This window comes from Choloepus didactylus, chromosome 1, assembly GCF_015220235.1.
Source record: "Choloepus didactylus isolate mChoDid1 chromosome 1, mChoDid1.pri, whole genome shotgun sequence".
NCBI classification, from domain to species: Eukaryota; Metazoa; Chordata; class Mammalia; order Pilosa; family Megalonychidae; genus Choloepus; species Choloepus didactylus.
Genome location: NC_051307.1, coordinates 143,396,359 through 143,416,262, shown reverse-complemented (window position 1 = coordinate 143,416,262; position 19,904 = coordinate 143,396,359). Strand labels below are relative to the sequence as shown.

The 19,904-nt window shown below is 38.4% G+C and overlaps 3 protein-coding genes across 3 annotated transcripts in view; all 3 read left to right on the top strand.

The window, feature by feature from the left end:
• The window catches only part of SUCNR1 (succinate receptor 1), a 116,418-nt gene that overhangs the window by 8,909 nt on the left and 87,605 nt on the right, over nt 1-19,904 (top strand). The window lies entirely within an intron of this gene.
• On the top strand, nt 10,584-16,260 carry LOC119539186 (arylacetamide deacetylase-like). Its single transcript, XM_037842459.1, has 5 exons — nt 10,584-10,794; nt 12,079-12,149; nt 12,484-12,565; nt 15,120-15,209; nt 16,128-16,260. Exons 1-5 carry the CDS (start codon nt 10,714-10,716, stop codon nt 16,206-16,208), a joined length of 405 nt encoding a protein of 134 aa, XP_037698387.1. The 5' UTR covers nt 10,584-10,713; the 3' UTR covers nt 16,209-16,260.
• The window catches only part of LOC119539162 (arylacetamide deacetylase-like), a 44,285-nt gene continuing 40,545 nt past the window's right edge, over nt 16,165-19,904 (top strand). Inside the window, exon 1 of the mRNA XM_037842421.1 lies at nt 16,165-16,303. The gene's annotated coding sequence lies outside the window, so the exon portion shown is untranslated. The remainder of the gene's footprint in view (nt 16,304-19,904) is intronic.

Sequence of the window (19,904 nt, the reverse complement as noted above, 5' to 3'; positions counted from 1 at the left end):
ACATACAATAAAAGAACATTGCAAACAAACCATAACAAGGGAGTCCAACATGTTCTTACTCTACCCCAAGAAAATAATCTAATTTAGCAACATTTCTGTGAACTTGTTCCTACCATACCCATCAGAAATTAACAGACCATAGTCATTCCTGGGCATTCCCAGAATGTTAAATTTACCCATGATAGCTTATCTGTTCTTATTGGGTTATCGTTCCCCCTTCATTAATTGCTCTCTATTGCTAGTTCCCCTACAGTGTACATTATAAACCATTATTTTAGTAATGTGGTGTTTAACCTCCAGGTGTTTGTGAATTTTCTAAGTCTCTGATGGTTATTGACTTCTAATTGTATTCCATTGTGGTCAGAGACTGTGCTTTGAATAATTTCATTTTTTTTTTAATTTTATTGAGGCTTGTTTTATGTCCTAGCATATGATCTATTCTGGAGACAGTTCCGTGAGCACTAGAGAAGAATGTGTATCCTGGTGATTTGGGATGTAATGCTCTATATACATCTGTTAAATGCAATTCATTTATCAGATTGTTTAGGTTTTCAGTTTCCTGATTGGTCTTCTGTCTGGTTGATCTATCTATAGGAGAGAGTGATGCGTTGAAGTCTCCCACAATTATTGTGGAAACGTCCATTGCTTTCTTTAGTTTTGCCAGTGTTTGTCTCATGTATTTTGTGGCACCATGATTGGGTGCATAAGCATTTATAATTGTTATTTCTTCTTGTTGAATTGCCCCTTTTATTAGTATGTAGTGGCCTTCTTTGTCTCTCATAACATCCTTGCATTGAAAGCCTATTTATCTGAGATTAATATTGCTACTCCTGCTTTCTTTTGGCTGTAGCTTGCATGAAATATTTTTTCCATCCTTTCACTTTCAATTTCTTTGTGTCCCTGTGTCTAAGATGAGTCTCTTGTATGCAACATATTGATGGTTCATATTTTTTCATCCATTCTGTCAATCCATATCTTTTAAATGGGGAGTTTAATCCATTTATTACTATGAAGGCATTTCTTGAATCAGCCGTCCCATCCTTTGGTTTATGTTTATCGGATATATTTTTTCCCTCTCTCTCTTATTGTCCTTTAATGAACCAATATTGAATCTCTTTAGTACTGAACCTTTCTCCATCTCTCTCTCTCCTTTCTCTGTTTCTTTGTCAGTAAGGCTCCCTTTAGTATCTGAACTAGGGCAGGTCTTTTATTAGCAAAATCTCTCAGCATTTGTATGTTTGTGAAAAATTTAAGCTCTCCCTCAAATTTGAAGGAGAGCTTTGCTGGATAAAGTGTTCTTGTTTGGAATTTTTCTCTCTCAGAATTTTAAATATGTCATACCACTGCCTTCTCACCTCCATGGTGGCCTCTGAGTAGTCACTACTTAGTCTTATGTTGTTTCCTTTGTATGTGGTGAATTGCTTTTCTCTTGCTGCTTTCAGAACTTGCTCCTTCTCTTCAGTATTTGACAGTGTGATCAGAATATATCTTGGAGTGGGTTTATTTGGATTTATTCTATTTGGAGTTCTCTGGGCATTTATGCTTTGTGTATTCATATTGTGTAGAAGGTTGGGGAAGTTTTCCCCAACAATTTTTTTGAATATTCTTTCTAGACCTTTACCCTTCTCTTCCCCTTCTGGGACACCAATGAGTCTTATATTTGGATGTTTTATTTTATCTATCATATCTCTGAGATTCATTTCATTTTTTTTTAATTTTTTTCCCCATTCTTTCTTTTGTTCTTTCATTTTCCATTCTGTGGCCCTCAAGGTTGCTGATTTGTTGTTCAGCCTCCTCTAGTCTTGTACTATGAGTATCCAGAATCTTTTTAATTTTGTCAAAGTTTCTTTTATTTCCATAAGATCATCTATTTTTTTATTTACTCTTGCAATTTCTTCTTTATGCTCTTCTAGGGTCTTCTTCATGTCCTTTATATCCTGTGCCATGCTCTTCTTCATCTCCTTTACATCCTGTGCCATGCTCTCATTGTTTGTCTTTAGTTCTTTGATTAATTGCTCCAAGTACTGTGTCTCCCCTGATCTTTTGATTTGGGTGTTTGGGTTTGGGTTATCCATATCATCTGTTTTTTTCATATGCTTTAAAATTTTCTGTGTTTTTTTTTTTTTTTTTTTTTTTTTGGCCTCTTGGCATTTGCTTTAATTGATAGGGTTCTTTTAGGATATGTAAGATTATTGAAAACCTAATCTCTAATTTGTCGGATCTACAGGTTGGTGGTGTACACTTTCTCTAACTAACCAACAGATGGCATCCGTGAGTCACCTATTCCCCTCAAGTCAGTTCTCCCCAACTTTGCATTTGTGGTGTGTGGGGGTCTGATTCTTGTGGGGTTCAGTTGGTGCACCAAGTTTGGGTGTGTTGTGGGGCGTGTGTCTGAGCAGTTAGGGAGGCAGGGCAGCTTTAATAATCAAACCTCCCAGGTGTTCCTGGAGATTTAAGGCTGTTTCAAGAGTCTATAACTTCATTTCAGTCTCTTCACAGATTGTCTCTGCTGCTGACTCACAAGTCCTTGGTATTGGCGTATGTTCCCTGGGATTTCCAAGTGGATCCCACTTCCAAGCTGTGCCCTTCTAGGGCCTCTGCTGAGGGAAGGTAGTGCTACATCACAAGTGTATGCCATCCCTTAAGGGAAGTTCTGGGCCGCCGGGCCATGTAGGTGTGTTCCCAGCCTGCTGTAAAGATGGCTGTATAGGGAGTGTTAATTTCCCCCTTTTAGCACAGCTCCACCTTCCCAGCTCTGGGACAATTAGCTGTGGGTGCACAAAAGGCTATTGTCCACAACCTGATATTGTGGCGTGTGTGTATGTTGCTGGAAACACTTCCTGTCACATTTGGTTTTTTGGCGCAGCTCTGGGCTGTGGTTCCTGTGCTGGGCAGGAGCGTTCCCAGCCCACTGGGAAGATGGCTGCAAGGGTCGTTGTTATTTTCCCCTTTTGGCTCATCTCTGCCTGCCTCGCTCTGAGAAAATTAGCAGTGGGTGCATGAAAGTCTATCTTCCATGCCAGATATTGAGGCATTGGCACAGCCTGTTCCTGCAGCAGTTCACTGTGTGGTTCTCGCTGCCGTATCTGTAGCCACTTTTGGTTTTTTTCAAAAAAGAACTTGTCTGCCTCCAAATGCCAACCCACAGTTTCCCCACACTGCAGTGTAGCTGCTGTATATTCAGCTGGCTTACTCACTCGTTTCAGAATGCAGACTCCTGATTTCACCAAGTACACGGTCCCTGTGGATTTAGCAGACCTTGTTCAGCTGGTGCATCACTGAAACTGGTGTTCTGGGTCACTTTCTGTCTTTTATCTAGTATTTTTCATTGAGGTGTTTTTTTGTCCTGTCTCTCCTAGCTGCCATCTTAGGTTCTCCTGTGGGAAGTTTTTAATTGATGAGGATCTTTTCTTCTCAGATTAAATATTTTTGCCTTTTTCTACTATCTGCCACTTTTGGAGACCTCTACTCTACCTTCTTGCCTTTCATACTGCCCTAAAATCAAGGATTTCTTTAGAATATCTACTTGTTCCAGTTTCTTTGGTCCAGTCCTCCACACAATTTATAGTTCATGGGTTTTATGTGACTCTCTATTTCTTCTTAGAAGAAACAGAGTTTCTGTTGTGGTCATTGTTTGTTCTCTGTTTTGCTTTGTGTGGTTTCTTGCAGAAAGAAAGTGTAGATTTATAGGAACTAATAGCTTTTGCTTATTTTTTAATAAAATAAATCTAATTTATTTGTTGAAGTACATCAAATTAACATAAATATGATACTTTTTTCGAAAACTCTGTAAGGCCCATAATCCCTTGAGAAAATAGCCACTTTTTCCCCACTTCCAACCCCCTCCAAAAAAGAAAAACAAAACAAAACAAAACACAACTTCTTGTTTGAATTCATGGTCATCTGGTGCTTTACCAATCAATTTGAACATAAGATATTTAATGGTAATTTAAACTTAATAAATTAGTGATGAAGATAAATGGAAGTCAGTGGATAAAATAAACTGCTGTTGATTGCAATTGTTAACTTTAGGGCAGTCATTTTTTGAAGGTGTGTGATTTTTGGCAGTCTAACTCCTGAAATCTGTTGGGATCAACTTCTGGTCATCGGTAATGAAGAGTTCCATTTGAACGTCTATCCAGAAGTAGTATGTGCATGAATGGGACGGGAAATATGGATTAGCATGGGAGACAATACCATTCTACTGGACCCTGGCTGGGTACAGACAGACCTTGGAGTCAGGTTTCTAATCAGTTTCTCACACCCATGAAAGTCCTACTAATTCTGAGACACCATTGACTACTGTGTCCTCATGACGTCATCTCTCTTCTCTGGGCCTTTCATAACAATGTCTGTTTAGGGCACCAAATTGCCTAGTCAGTAGTGGCTACCGTCTCCAGATTGAAAACTGACTTGAGCTCCACGCACCAGCACTTATTGGCTGTGTGGACATGGACAGCTCTCTTAACTCTTCCCACTTCAATATACTTATCTGAAAACCTGGGAACATATGATTACTTCCCAGGTTCTAGTGTGAATTAAATAGGTATATTGGTGGAAAGCACAGTACCTGGCAAAGATTTAAGACTCAATAAATATAGTTGTTATATAGATCTATCTCCATAAAAAGGCCTGTGTAATCACTGGATGTTTCTGATTTTACTGCCTGATATAATAATATGGAAATTTTTCCTAGTTGAACTTCAACAATATTACAAAAAATAAATACTGAAAATTGTGACTAAGTGGAATTTGTAGAAAAACACCTGAATTTTATAAAGAGAGAGACATAGAAATAGACATGGATATGGGTATGCATAGGAATACAGATTTGGACATATATTCAATATGAATAAAAATAAGATACATAAATCAGTATAAATAAAGCTAGTACATTATATATAAGTGAATGTATACATTATGAAGCTGTTAATATCTGTACCTATACATATACATACACATATAAATATATAGTGTATAGTTAGATGATTGCTTGATGTTTTTGAAAAATTCTTTTAGCTATAACTACATTGTTAATTTCAGAAAAATCTAATAACAACTCCTGAATATATGTCCACATAATAACAATATTGGTTTTGTTTCACATTAGTCTGGGACAGTGTTAGGCTGAACAACACAGAATAATAAGTAGGAATGGTCTTTAAATATATGAATTAGAAAATTATGAATAGATTATTATCTTTGTTAACTACCTGATTATATCTCAATACCCCACAATGTTTTTTCATTTTCTATTTTTTTAAATAATCCCTTTGATCATTTCATTGTTGACTATTTAGAACATATTAAGCCATATGTTAATAAACTTATAAAGAAAGAATGAACAACTGTGTTCTGAAAACAATTCCCCTCAATGTAGTTTCAATAGGACTTCAGGGGTAATTTTAACCAAATAACACGAGAAAGTTAGCTTCTGGCTAAAATGGTTTTTGTAAACACCAGTGGAATTCCTTTTCTTTAGGCCTTTGATGAAATTGTTCTTGCCTTTCCCACTAAACTGAAAAGTTTTAGAACTTCACAGTTTTTAAGATCTGGCAGACTATAATATCACATACAACATTCATAAGAAACCTCCTTGTTCATTAATTGATCCCCCTCTGCCTCCTCTCGGAGCAACTATATAAGGTCTTTACTCATTTGCCTTGTATTAGAGCTTATTTATGTGAATATTCATAAACAGTAAGTACATGAAGAGTAGAAACTCTATCACAGACACCCTGCAATCAACCATGTTTTCTAACACTGTACTTTGTATATGGTGAAAAATTCAGTATATTCTAAGTTACATCACATTCACCTGCATTGTTGACCCCATCTCTGCCAAAAGAACTTGCACTTCAGGGTCTCCATTGAGGCTGTCTGAAAGGGAATCCCTGCAGAGACTTCTTGCTACCAGACTCTGCTTGGGTTTCTTCCCACAGGAGTCCAAGATTTCTGTTAACAGTGCTCTTAGAGAGGACTCTGCTCAGACAATAAAGGCTTAGGCTAAATGTAACTTCACTGTATCTTCTCCTTGCAAAACCAGGCAGGTTGCAGGCACTGAGCTTATGTAGGAAAGAGCGTGAATTTAGTTAGAAGTCTATAAAAAAAAGAAACATGTTCACGTTGACCCAAAACTAAAAATAATATGATAAATTTTATAATAGTTGAAATGTAAAGGTGTGGTTATTTTAATGATGATTTATTTCCTTGATGCCAGTTTTTCTCCCACTTTCAAACTTGTACTTTACTACTATAAATCAAGGGAGTAATGGGGATCCTAGACCTTCTATCGCTTTCTGCCTTTTCTACCACTTCACTCTGTGGAATGGGTGTACGGTATTTCCAATTACTTAACCATTCTGTGTTTCTTATTATGGTGTTACCTCTGGTGACTTCCTCATTGGTTTATATTGTAGTGCCTATAGTCTGTACACAGTCTGAAAACACAAAACTTTCTGTAGCTGGAGAAAAGTTGTCACTTGGGGGCCTAGGTCACAGACTGGGGCCTGGACCTGCAGAACCAGACAGTTTAAAATAGCTGGACGTGGGTAAAGGGATCCTTATAGATTCTGAGCTGCACATGAGAAACTGTGATGAATATGTCCAACAGCAGCTGACTTAAAAGAAAGGAAACCACTGCTGTGTGGCATTGCATCAACACTAAACACCCCTGCAACCTCATCTGCTGACTTTGATAAGCCTGTTCAATAAAGTAAATACATATAAACAAAACTATTATTGATTGAACCCGATAGACACCATGGCTTTTCAAGTGATTTACACGTTCCACTGGCTCCACCAGCTCATTAACAAACACAAAGCTCTTTACCCTGGGATAATAAGTGAAAGAAGGGAAAAAATGTTAATGACACACACGTCAAGAGCACACACAGATTTGCAAAATGTTTCTAATCAGATTGGGAGTTAAACTTTCATAGATTTTATGTACCTAATTGTGGCACCTCCTTTTGGCAGCCATGTGGGCATGTAAAAAATTGAATGTCGAGTCCCGACAATTTCCCAACAATTTCCGAGAGAAATATGATACATATTTCTCTCAAAAAGAGGTTCAGTAGATAGCATGAGTTTAGGGGCTTTGATGAATAATTTTTTACTGGTTCCTAAAAACCCTTTCCTTTCTGAGGGAAAACTTTTGGTATAGATATGGGCAAAGGCAGATGCAACAAAGCAGTTAAGTAGTGTCAGTTTTGGGGCAGTTCAATGATGGAGTCCATTTTTTTCTGGTATAGAAAAGGAATAAAAGTTCCAGAGTCAGAGAATCAGAAAGCAGCAGGAAGAATACTGGGAAGGAGGTCTTTTGCAACAGATATTAAACTGGGTTCAGAATACAACGAACTTGGGCTATCCAGGAATTATCAGAAACTATACACACATTGTGTGGGGCAAGTGACTGTTGAAAGGAAATTCTACCAAGAAAGTGGAGACAGGGACATAAACATGTAGAGAGAAATGGTAGGAGCTGCATATATTAAGTCATGTCTCTAACTAGCAGAGAATGGCTAATCAGCATCCAAGAGTAACCCTAAGTGGAGAATTTACAGAAGATTACAGGTATCTGCGTTGGGTTTGCGAGAGTCTCTAAATTCAGAAGACCCATTATGAGAATAGCATCCCTGTTTTGGTGAATCTGGAGTTTAGGATAATTCACATGTCTTTCTCAAACATTCATCTGTCCTCTTTACAGGTCATATGGTAGTTACACCCTTTGAGAGCAAAACAGTTCACCACCTCTGAATTATTCAACTCTTTGATTGTGACATTAATCTTTATGATTCCCTCGAATGCACTATGGCTTTTCTTTTACTTTTTTAGTAGGGAGGCGCAGTTTCAGGTGTTTCTACTTGGCTCTTGCCTCTGTAATATCTCCCAATTGATGGAACAAGGATCCAATGTCAGATTATTGTCAATTGCCAAATATATTTATTTCAGCTATGCGTGGAGAGAAACTGGGGAAATAAACGGCATAGATTTTCAGACCCACTGGGACTAAAACACCATTTCTCACCTGAAATCCTTAACCCCCCACTCTCTCTGGTGGACCACAGTAGCTTTGGGTTCTACAGGAATTAATATCTGTTACTTCAGGACCAGTGTCGTGTAATCTCCATCCCCACCCTCCCACACATGCACACACAAAGACTATGTATTTCCCTTTTCCCAAGATAAATTCATCCAGGCCAAAGGTCTTGGCTCCCTTTGGGAATGCTAGAAGGCACATTTATACTACATATTTGTGGCAGTGTTGCATTGGCCTCCCTCAGGGCAACCCTGCTCCCATTCGTTCCAGGAGTTCATGACTTAAAATAGATTACATCACTTATTCAATTGCCCATCCTAACATCAGGATCACTTTGGCACTGCTAGAGATCTCTGAGATTACTGTTTTACCACTGCTGCTCATTTCAGTAACCATATCCACCTTGTATCTGGTAATTAGCCACTGCTACTCAACCTCACCACCCCCACTGAAATCAGAAGACCAGTTTCAATGACAGTGTCTTCCACTGTCACAGCTGGACAGCAGATTACTGCCACTACAGGGATTTTAATAAGATCTTGTGATTCCACTCACCATGTATAATATATTTCTCAATATCTTGGCAAAGAGAGCATCCTCTGGACTTTCCTGAGATACACAGTGAAGGGATAGGTCATGGGTTGCAATAATAAATTCGCTTCATTATTACTATTTCCCTAAGCCTTTAAACTTCTTCCTCTACAATACCTGGGAAATTCTGGCATCTAACTTTCATTCGAAGTATTGACTATTAAAATAAGTTGCTGTTACTTCTGGCATGGGAGGCTTGGCAGGATTGGGGAGTTCAGGGTGTACAGATACATCTGAATCAGTACAAAGGTTTCTAATCCAATACACAGAAATCACTTAGATATGAAAGCTAGACCAAACTTTAACTTTCAATTAAGACACCTGGCAGGACTGTGGATTCACCTTGCATTGCAATTCCACAGTTACAATATTAAACTTTGGTTCTATTTTCAGGCAGAAGTGTAAGTGATAGGAAATTTCTTGCAGGGCAGTTTTAGAAGGTATCTGCTTTTCTGACTCATGATTTGAGTGTAAAAACTAAAGCCCTGGTAACATAATTTTTCTTTCTGTAAACTTTCAAGTGCAGTCAGTACCTGAACTCATCATCATTTTCACCATAATATTTTGTTGAGACAGATACTTCATCTCTCCAAACTGTCAATATGCACCTCTACTGGTGTTAAATTGAATGACTGTTTTACTACTGCATTCTGTGCGTTTACCTCGTCTTATTTTACATTGGTAATGAAGTCTTTACAGTCTTTAAATCTAACCAGATCAGATATTAAATTCCAGCACGTGTCTTCAATGGCCTCTTGTCTGAGAACTCCTTCCAGACAATATTCTCAGTCATAGATTTGTCAGAACATAGATGTTACTGTAAGTATCAATGGGAATAAATTAAGTACAGGGACTTCTAGATACACAATCCTGAGGCTGAGTGAGTGAAGGGAAGCCATCAAGAATTCCAGCTGCCTGCATCACCGAAGTGGTCATTCTCAGGAAGGCAACCAGAAGAATGGAAAGCCACATGTTTGTCAATGTCCATTAGGAGTGCCGCTAGGGGCCCAGCAAAAATAATAGCTTTTCCTTCTTTTTTTTGCCCCCTAAATCTTCTAAGAGTGTCTCTTTGTGGCAGAATTTAATCTGTAATCACACTGGCAAAGAGTTTTGGGAAATGTACTTCCCTTTCAGAAACAGGGAGGTGATGATTCCATATTTTTTTTAGACAATTTTGTTTATTCCTTTTGTACTTATTTAATCTCATATAATGGGAATGAGGATAGCCCAGATGTTTAACTGATTCCATGTGTTTCTAATTTAAACTTGGGAAACAAATCTTTTGATTCTTGGATTCCCATCATTATAGGCACTTCATGATCTGACTCATAACCCCTCTTAAGACCCTTTAACTTTCAAGCTTCCCTGTGCAGACTGGCTTTATAGCTTTATAGCTTTATTTATTTCTCTGATTGCAATAGGAGACTCCTGGCAGCTGTCCTTTTGGCCTCAAAAAATTTCCTTCTTCATTTGTTTGAACAAACTCTATTCTCCTTTCGATACGCATATCAAGATTATCATTTGAAAATTCCTTCCCATTACTCATGACTAGGTCACTAGTTTACCTCACCATTGACCACTGGCAAAGTTTTTTGTGCATGTCTGTGAGAATGTGATTATGCTTTTTAATAACTACTTATGTGTCCATCTCTCCTGTTTGAGCTTCTTTCGAGTAGAGAACTTTTCTTGTTTATCATCATATTGAAAGTATCTAGCATGGAGTAATTCTTTAAATATCCTTTTTTTACCTGCAGTAACTATTTTGGAAATGCATGTGAATCGCCAATATTTCTGATTGCATCATTTGGATTCACCCATGAGAATAGGGCACAGGACCATTGGGGGAAGTGTTGTAGAAGTGTTATGTAGAAGTATCGTGGGTAGAAGGATTCTGCATACTTCTATGTCCATAAACAACTATGATGTTTGATGTTTATAATTTGGTTTTGCAGAACTATTTGGAATTGACCATTTCATGAGCATTGTTAGGTTCTTTATGAGCTTTCAAGAAGTCCCACTCACATCTGATGAAAATGTCACTATAATGGAGACAACTTTCAGCAACATTCCTGTCCGTGTTTATGTGCCAAAGTGAAAGTCAGAAGTCCTATGAGGGGGCTTATTTTATATTCACAGTGGTGGCTGGTGTTTGGGGAGTTCTGGTGTGTGCCCCTTGTTGAAAAATTTAGTTTATCATATGCCATACATTTTGTAAACTTGTTGACTCCAGCATATCAAGGCATCTACGTTAAACATTATCACAGATAATGAAACACTTCATCTGTCTGAAATTCATTTCTTTGAAGCTTTGTTAGTTTAAAGGAATTATTTTAAATCTCTTTCTGAAACGGAATAGTCAATACCAAAAGCTGTAACAAACCATCAGTAAAATTAGGGGAGTGTTTTGTCAACTTAGAAATTTATTATTAATCATATTAATTGCAGATTTGGTGAAATGTGGCAGTGAAAACCCAAATGAAATGAGCCACTATTTAAACAATGGATGAGAAATGAGGACATGCAGGTGGTGACTCCATTGGTTTAATAAGCTTAGATTTGAAGGAAATGAGAAAGAAGGTGTTAGATGGAAAAGGAACAAAGAATAAAGTTATTTTATTTTATATATGGGAGATCTATGAACATGTTTATACATTGAAGATAAAGATGGAAGTAAATAGAGGTACATTGGAGAAATGTTTGGGGAATAGAGGATGGAATGGAGAGTTTTTGACCCGAAGGGAGTTGGGTTCTACACATGGGGAAAGGATTGGCAAAACACAGGAGGAGGAAAAGAGGTATTGATGGATATTGATGTAGGTTGGGAATGTGCATTGGAGCAGTAAATGTGGGCAGTACTGTAAATCATTTTCAACAAATTCAAACAGCAAAGTCATTCGCTGACATTGAACTAATGCTTCTAGCACACAATCCAGTTATGCCATTTCTCACTTGGTTTTCTATGACTCTCCACTCTCCAAAGCACTGCTTTGCAAACTTTTCCATTGAATTATCCTTGAAGAATGAGAATATATTTACTAATACAAAGGAACCAAATTTTTAGATGCCCCAAAACAAATATTTACCTGCTGCTTCCTATTTTAATGTTAAAGAAAAACATGAAAACCTATATTCTAATACAAAAATATAAGCTTCCCTTTTTATGAAAAAGGTTTTTTTCCCTCATAAAACTTAATGTATATTTGGCATTTTAAGAATATTCAGCACATTATTTTAGAAACATCACAAGGTAATATTTACCATGCACATGTATAAGGATCACTGACTTGAAGAATACATGTTTTATAGCTAAGATGAATCTTAGAAATATTTTTTCCTAGAACATTTCAATTAGGAACAAAGTTCAGTAATAGGCTTTCTGCAGAAGGCAACATCCATCAATTCACCTGTCCTCGTTAATTTTCTGATTTTTCTTCCTTTTGTTTCAGCTTTTTTTTATTTATGACCTGCTGTCAAGACGGACAGCTGATAGACTTGATGCTGTTGTCATATCAACTAAGTAAGAGCATTGTCAGTTTGTTTGGTTTTATGTCAGATATGTTATATAGTAAGGTGTTCCAGCTTTTGTGGTCATTGCTTGTTAATGCCAGGAGTGTCCCAAATGAAATTGACTGGGTAAGAATAGCTTGTATATCATGCATCATCATAAGGAAGAAGTCTCTTTTTTAATTCATAATGACCCAAAAGATCAGATGTGCTGAAAACAAATTTTACCTTTGATTTTAGAGTTGGAGCACACACAGACACACATACCCACACACATGTAAATATAAACATGTATTTTTTTCTATTAAAAATAATTGACTTTAAAAATATTGTTATTCTGCCTTCAGCTACAGACTAGCACCCAAGTACCATTTTCCTATTCAATTTAAAGATGTGTATAATGCACTAAGGTGGTTCTTGTGCCAAGATGTTTGTCCTAGTTTGCTAATGCTGCAGAATGCAAAACACCAGAGATGGATTGGCTTTTATAAAACGGGGATTTATTTCGCTACACAGTTACAGTCTTAAGGCCACAAAGCGTCCAAGGCAACACATCAGCAATCGGGTACCCTCACCAGAGGATGGCCAATGGCCTCCGGAAAACCTCTGTTAGCTAGGAAGGCAGCTGGCATCTGCTCCAAAGCTCCGGCCTCAAAACGGCTTTCTCCCAGGACGTTCCTCTCCAGCAAGCTTGCTTCTCTTCAAAACATCACTCCCAGCTGCACTCTCTTTCCTCTTTGAGTCAGCTCATTTATATAGCTCCACCGATCAAGGCCCACCCCGAATGGGTGGGGCCACACCTCCATGGGAACATCTCATCAAAATTATTGCCCACAGCTGGGTGGGGCACACTCCAAGCAAATCCAACCAGCACCAAAACTTCTGCCCCACACAAGACTACAAAGATAATGGCATTTGGGGGACACAATACACTCAAACCGGCACATTCCACCCCCTGGAACCCAAAATGACATTATCTTTCCAAATACAATATACATTCATTTCATCACAACATCACAAAAACTTAAATCATTTCAGTAACAAAAGTTAAGTACAAAATCCCATCAAAATCAATTTAGACGTGGTCAGTCCTAAGGCATAATTTTCCTTTAGCTGTGGATCTGTGAACCTAGAACAAGTTATGTGCTTCCAATATATAAAGGAGAGACATTCATAGGATAAACATTTCCATTGCCATAAGGAGAAACAGTAAGGAAAACAGGGTTAACAGGAGCAAAACAGTTCCTAAAACCTGCAGGACAAACTCCATTAGATTTCAAGGTCTGAGAGTCATTAACAGAACAACGTTGCATCCTTGGGGCTTGAGAGAGTGGGAGCCTAACCCTTCCTAAGGGCCTTTTCGGCAGCCCTTTCCTCTCCAAACGCTTAGGTGAGTACTCCAAAATACCCACACATTGGGAAGACCACCTTCTCGGCCCCACCCTCCTCAAACATCGGGGCAGCTCCCGGATTCCCTTCCATCTCCGGGGCACACGCTCAACCCCTTCAGAACAGTGTGGTGGCAGCCAGGCTCTCCCCAATTCCCTGGGAATGTGCTCCAACCTCTTTGGGACCTGAGGTGGCAAAACTCTTCCAGAGCATCGAGGCGGAAGGCCCGCCCTCGACCTCCAGGGCAAACTCACCCTTTCCATGCATGTGGGCTGCTCCGCTCTCCCAGCCCGAGACCTCTTGACTCCAGACCTCAACCTCCATGGCTCTGTCTTTGAAGAAATTTTTCCTTCAGTTTGTTCCTTGTCTGTCTCCTCCAGTCCAGAACGGCAATGGCTCCGTCTATAAAGATCTCGCAAAAATTCTGTTGGCTTTGCATGAAGCATGCAGGGGTCAAAGCCATCAGACAACAGGAGTTTCCACAAATCCTTTCTGGATAATTCCATCTCTAATCTTGGCTTGTACTGAAATGGCAGCTGGATTCCATGTTTGGTTACATCCTCACGTTGGGCTGTAGCTTCTGGGATTCCACCCCCTGGAAGCCTGTAATTTTCCAAGCCATTGACTTCTGGTTTCTTTGAACCCAAGAGTTCAGTTCTAAGTTTATCTCTCTCTGCTCGCATTTTACTATAAGCTGCAAGGAGAAGCCAGGATATGTCCTCCACATGTAGTCTGGAGATCTCCTCAGCTAAGTATTCCAGGTTGTTGCTTCCAGATTCTTCCTTCCATCTGAGACCAGGACTCAATTTTGCCAAATTTTGTGCCACTTTAAAACAAGGATCACCTTTCTTCCAGTTTGCAACAACACATTCATCATTTCTGCTCAAGTCCTCATCAGAAGTATCTTTAGAGTCCATATTTCCACAAACAGTCTCTTTAAAGCAGTTTTGGCCTTTTCTATCAAGCTCCTCACAATATTTCCAGAGTCTTCCCCTTATCCATTTGAAAAGCCGTTCCAACATGTTTGGTATTTGCAAACACAGCAGCAAAAGCACCCCACTTCTCTGGTACCAAAATCTGTTCTAGTTTGCTAATGCTGCAGAATGCAAAACACCAGAGATGGATTGGCTTTTATAAAACGGGGATTTATTTCGCTACACAGTTACAGTCTTAAGGCCACAAAGCGTCCAAGGCAACACATCAGCAATCGGGTACCCTCACCAGAGGATGGCCAATGGCCTCCGGAAAACCTCTGTTAGCTAGGAAGGCAGCTGGCATCTGCTCCAAAGCTCCGGCCTCAAAACGGCTTTCTCCCAGGACGTTCCTCTCCAGCAAGCTTGCTTCTCTTCAAAACATCACTCCCAGCTGCACTCTCTTTCCTCTTTGAGTCAGCTCATTTATATAGCTCCACCGATCAAGGCCCACCCCGAATGGGTGGGGCCACACCTCCATGGGAACATCTCATCAAAATTATTGCCCACAGCTGGGTGGGGCACACTCCAAGCAAATCCAACCAGCACCAAAACTTCTGCCCCACACAAGACTACAAAGATAATGGCATTTGGGGGACACAATACACTCAAACCGGCACAATGTTCTTGAAAAATATGGTGTAGATCCTGAAAGAATTGATGTTTCTGGAGACAGTGCTGGTGGGAATTTAGCCACAGCAGTGACTCAACAGGTATGCTCCTCAGATTTCTTTCTATTTTTAAAAATTCTACAATTAATTATATTTATTTCAAATGCTAAAATATCAATACAAATGTTGTTATCTTAACTTACCAATATTAGAAAACATTTATATTCCTAGTACTTCTTTTCCTATTTCCTGCTAAGTTTCTTTTCTTTTTTAATAAAATGATAAAATTTTATTTCTAGATCATTGGTTTAAACATGATCCTTGTGGTTAGTCAAGTACCATGTTGTTTAGTTATATTAGGGAGTGTATTTATGAAATCAATAAACAGCAAACACTACAACTAAATATTCATATGATTTTAGTATTTATCAGTGGAGTACACTAAAACTGGAATGAAGACTTTTGCTATGAGAATAATCAAATTTCCCATAAAAAAATATTAACAGATTCAGAGAGATCTTTTACATGCAGAAGGAATTATAATTTTCAGATAACATTCACTCTATTTCTATGATATTTAGCTAAGATCAGGCACCTATAAGCTATCAGTTAAAAATGCTACATGATTATAAGTAGGCTGCAAGATTATGGGTTAAATTGTTTTTGATGCTTCGGACCAAAGAAATAAATCAGGCATCGATAGTTTAGAAACAAGTTTCCATAGGAAAAAAATTCCTTATAGACTTTGAAAATTAGTGCCTGCAATTTACTAACGGACTCGAATCATACATTCTGCATTGCACAATAAGGCAAACATTGCTGATATTTGTTTTTGCTGATTTCATTATTCATTGTTATACTCTTTTTAATTTAAGTTTTGCCTATTTCTAACTTTAGATTAACTTTCTAGCCAATGGAAAGCTATAAATTCTGTGATTTGTTCTAAACATTTGTAGAACAGATACGTGCTACTTCTCAGAATTGAATTTTACATTGTCATCTCTTTTTGCTCTGAGAAAGCCTCATGATGCAGGACATAGAATACTGGATGAGAAATCAGGAGGTATGGATTTCTGGAATTGCAACAATCTGGAGCTGTGACCTTGGACAAACTGCCTAATCTTTTAAAGCATCAATTCTTTTTACTGGGTTGCATAATGAGTCCTTCCTCTTATGCAATCTAGGCTTCTCTAATGGTGAGCCAGTTAATTCTGACCAATAATTAAAAATCTGGATAACTTATAATCTTTTGTAAAGCATCAAATAATTAATAAGATACTGAAAAATGTCTAAGTCCCAAATAAAGAAAAGACACACACACACACACACACACATCCCACACACAAAAACAATGCCAACACTCTCTGTCCTAAAGCCAAATACTAATCAAAAGAAAACTGTTCAACTACAATTAGCTTTTGGAAGCCTCTCAGGGCTAGAGATGAAGTCAAATTCCAGGGCCCTTCTAATATGAGAACACTCATAAACTTCTCCGCATTTTAAGTAGGGCCATAAAGAGAAATGTTCTCAGGATCAGGATGAACTTTATATAAAACAGATCTCACATGCATTTAGAGCCTTGCTTAGACATCATCTGGATGATCGGGGTAATCTCAGGCCTGGAACTAAGTTAAAGTGAGGTAGATGGTTAACACTCCTGTGTGCTTGACAGGTATGAGTAAAAATCCTCTTTAGAGGAGTAAAGTTTCATTGTAGACTTTAAATTACCCCTGCAAATATTTTTTTCTTTGACATTCAATGCCTAGTACACAGTCAAGTGTACCCAGGTAAACAAGTAAGCAAGAAACAATGAAGGAAAGCAAGCAGAATCAACAGACAATAGATAATTCATGAAATCTTGATATTAGAATTATCAGCCACAAAATATAAAGCAACTATTCTACTTTCTTCAGTAAATTCACACCAAGATCACAAATTTCAGCAGAAAAGTAGAGGGTATGAAAGATGACATGGAAGTTTTGAAAAAGAATTAAAGAAAACTTCTGAAACTGAAAAATAAATTATCAAAATTTAAATCTTAATGAATGGTTTAAGTGATTTTATGCAGCTAAAGAGATGATTTATAAACTAAAAGCAGTATCATATTGACTCACATATCACTATGCAGAATGAAGCACAGAGAACCAAAAAGATAGAAAATACACAAAAGAAGACATGAAATACAGAAGGTACAGCTTGAAAGTCCAATAGAGATTTAAATGTCATCCCAGAAGGAGAAAGAAGAGAACAGGATTTAAAAATATACAGCCATAACTGCTGAAATATACTAAACCATAGATTAAGGAATCCCCATGAACCCCAAGCAACATTTTTCTTAAAGTTTTAAATAAATAAATAAATAAATAAATAAATAAATAAATAAATAAATAAGGAATCTACACACAGACACAGCAAAATAAAAATGTAGCCAACCAAAAACCAAAATGAAACACAAGACAAAAAAAAAAAAGGAAATGGAGAAAATCTTAGCACAATCAGAGCAAAAAGAGAAGAACTTCACAGAGGCACCAGTTATACAAATTATTTCTCAATGTCAACAATGTAAGCCCCAGACAAAAGCATAATATCTTCAAAGTGCTGAATGAAAATGACTTTCCCACAAAAATATTATTAAGAGTAAAGGAGAGAGGGAGGAGCTAAGATGGCTGCATAGAAAGGAGTGGAAGACTGTTAGTCCTCCCTGGAACAATTCATAAATGACCAAAAAACTAGTAAATAACCTGTAATAACTGCAGGGAGACAAACATGACTGTCCAGTCATCATCCACCAACCTGAATTGGGAGGAATGCCCAAGATCACAGCATAAAAACTGTAAGTAAAACTACAGACCCATTCCGAGAGCCGAAAGCACCCCCTCACGGAAGCCTTGCAGTCCTAGAGAGCAAAACTCCTCAAACAAGCTAGTGTACCTCAGCTCACTCCAACTGGGGTTTTAATGTTAACTGCTCAATACAGTCAGTGAATCCCCAACAAGCAGACAGAGGCTTTTGGTGACAACTGACCTTGGGAGAGACAGGGGCATATCTGTCTCAGGATGGGGAGCCCAGAGGATCCGGTGCTATCTCTGGCTGATGGGTGAATCTGGGCGCTTTCTGTCCTGTTCTCTCTCTGTGGAGAAAGCCTCAGCCATTTTCAGCCTGCAGCGCTTTGCAGTAAAGAAAGCCTCAGCCATTTTTAAATAGCAGCACTTTGACCAGCAGAGTCAGAGAAACAAAGAACTTACTGATATACAGATGACCTCTCTGGAGGGGACATAGCTCCACAAGAGGAAAGGGAGGGGCACAGCTCTACTACCTGCCTTACCGGAACCAGACCCCAAAGCCTGGGGGAGGAGAGCCACAGGCCACACCCCCTTACACAGGCAGTGACAGGATGACAGGTGCACCTGCCAGGCAGAAAATCACAGGTGTATCAATCCTCTAAGAAAAACCATCAGGGAAACCAGATACTGAATATTTCCTCCTTCTGTGACCTGAGCCTGTTCTCGTCTGGGAAAACCTGATTGTGGTGGCCTAGGAGGTCAGATGCCTAGACAACAGAAAACTACAACCTACACTAAGAAAAATGAAGCTATGGCCCAGTCAAAGGAACAAACGTACACTTCAACTGAGATACAGGAATTTAAACAACTAATGCTAAATCAATTAAAAAAGTTTAGAGAAGATTTGGCAAAAAAGATAAAGGCTATAAAGAAAACACTGGGCATTCATAAGGCAGAAATCAAAAGTTCAAAAAAACAACTAGTTAGAATCTATGGAAATGAAAGGCACAACACAAGAGATGCAAGAGACAATGGAAACATACAATAGCAGATCTCAAGAGGCAGAAGAAAACACTGAGGAACTGGAGAACAAAACACCTGAAAGCCTACATGCAAAGGAGCAAATGGAGAAAAGAATGAAAAAATATGAGCAATGTCTCCGGGAACTTAAGGACGAAACAAAGTACAAGAATGTACGTATCATTGTTGTCCCAGAAGGAGAAGAGACGAGAAAAGGGGCAGAAGCAGTAATAGAGGAAATAATCAATGAAAATTTCCCATTGCTTATGAAAGACATAAAATTACAGATTCAGGAAGCACAGCATACACCAAACAGAATAGATCTGAATAGACCTACGCCAAGACACTTAATAATCAGATTATTAAACATCAAAGATAAAGAGAAAATCCTGAAAGCAGCAAGAGAAAAGTGATCCATCACATACAAAGGAAGCTTGATAAGACTATGTGCGGATTTCTCAATAGAAACCATGGAGGCAAGAAGGAAGTGGTGTGATATATTTAAGATACTGAAAGACAATAACCACCGACCAAGAATTTTTTATCCAGCAAAACTATCTGTCAAATATGAGGGAGAGCTTAAAATATTTTCTGACAAACAGACCATGACAGAGTTTTTGAATAAGGTCCCTGCTCTACAGGAAGCACTAAAGGAGCACTGCCAACAGAATCAAAGGAAAAGACAGGAGTGAGAGGTTTGATACACAATTTTGGGAGATAGTAGCACAGCAATGTAAGTACCATGAATAAAGATAACTGTGAGTATGGTTGAAAGAGGAAGGTTAGAAGCATGTGGGACACCAGAAGGAAAGAGGAAAGATAAAGGCTGGAACCGTATAACTCAGTGAGACCTAGGGTGCTCAATGATTGTAATAAAAGGTACAAATATGTTTTTACATGAGGTAGAACAAATGAATGGTAACATTGCAAGGCGTTAATAATAGGGTAGGATTGGGGAAGAAATAAAATCAATGTACAAAGGCAATACACCAAA

What these genes read in the sequence shown, in the direction of transcription:
- LOC119539186 (XM_037842459.1), top strand. Translation starts at nt 10,714, where the DNA reads ATGTGCCAAAGTGAAAGTCAGAAGTCCTATGAGGGGGCTTATTTTATA. An exon ending in GCTGTTGTCATATCAACTAA is followed by an intron (nt 12,150 to 12,483) that starts GTAAGAGCATTG and finishes TTCTGCCTTCAG; the next exon opens with CTACAGACTAGCACCCAAGT. An exon ending in CCACAGCAGTGACTCAACAG is followed by an intron (nt 15,210 to 16,127) that starts GTATGCTCCTCA and finishes GCTCTGAGAAAG; the next exon opens with CCTCATGATGCAGGACATAG.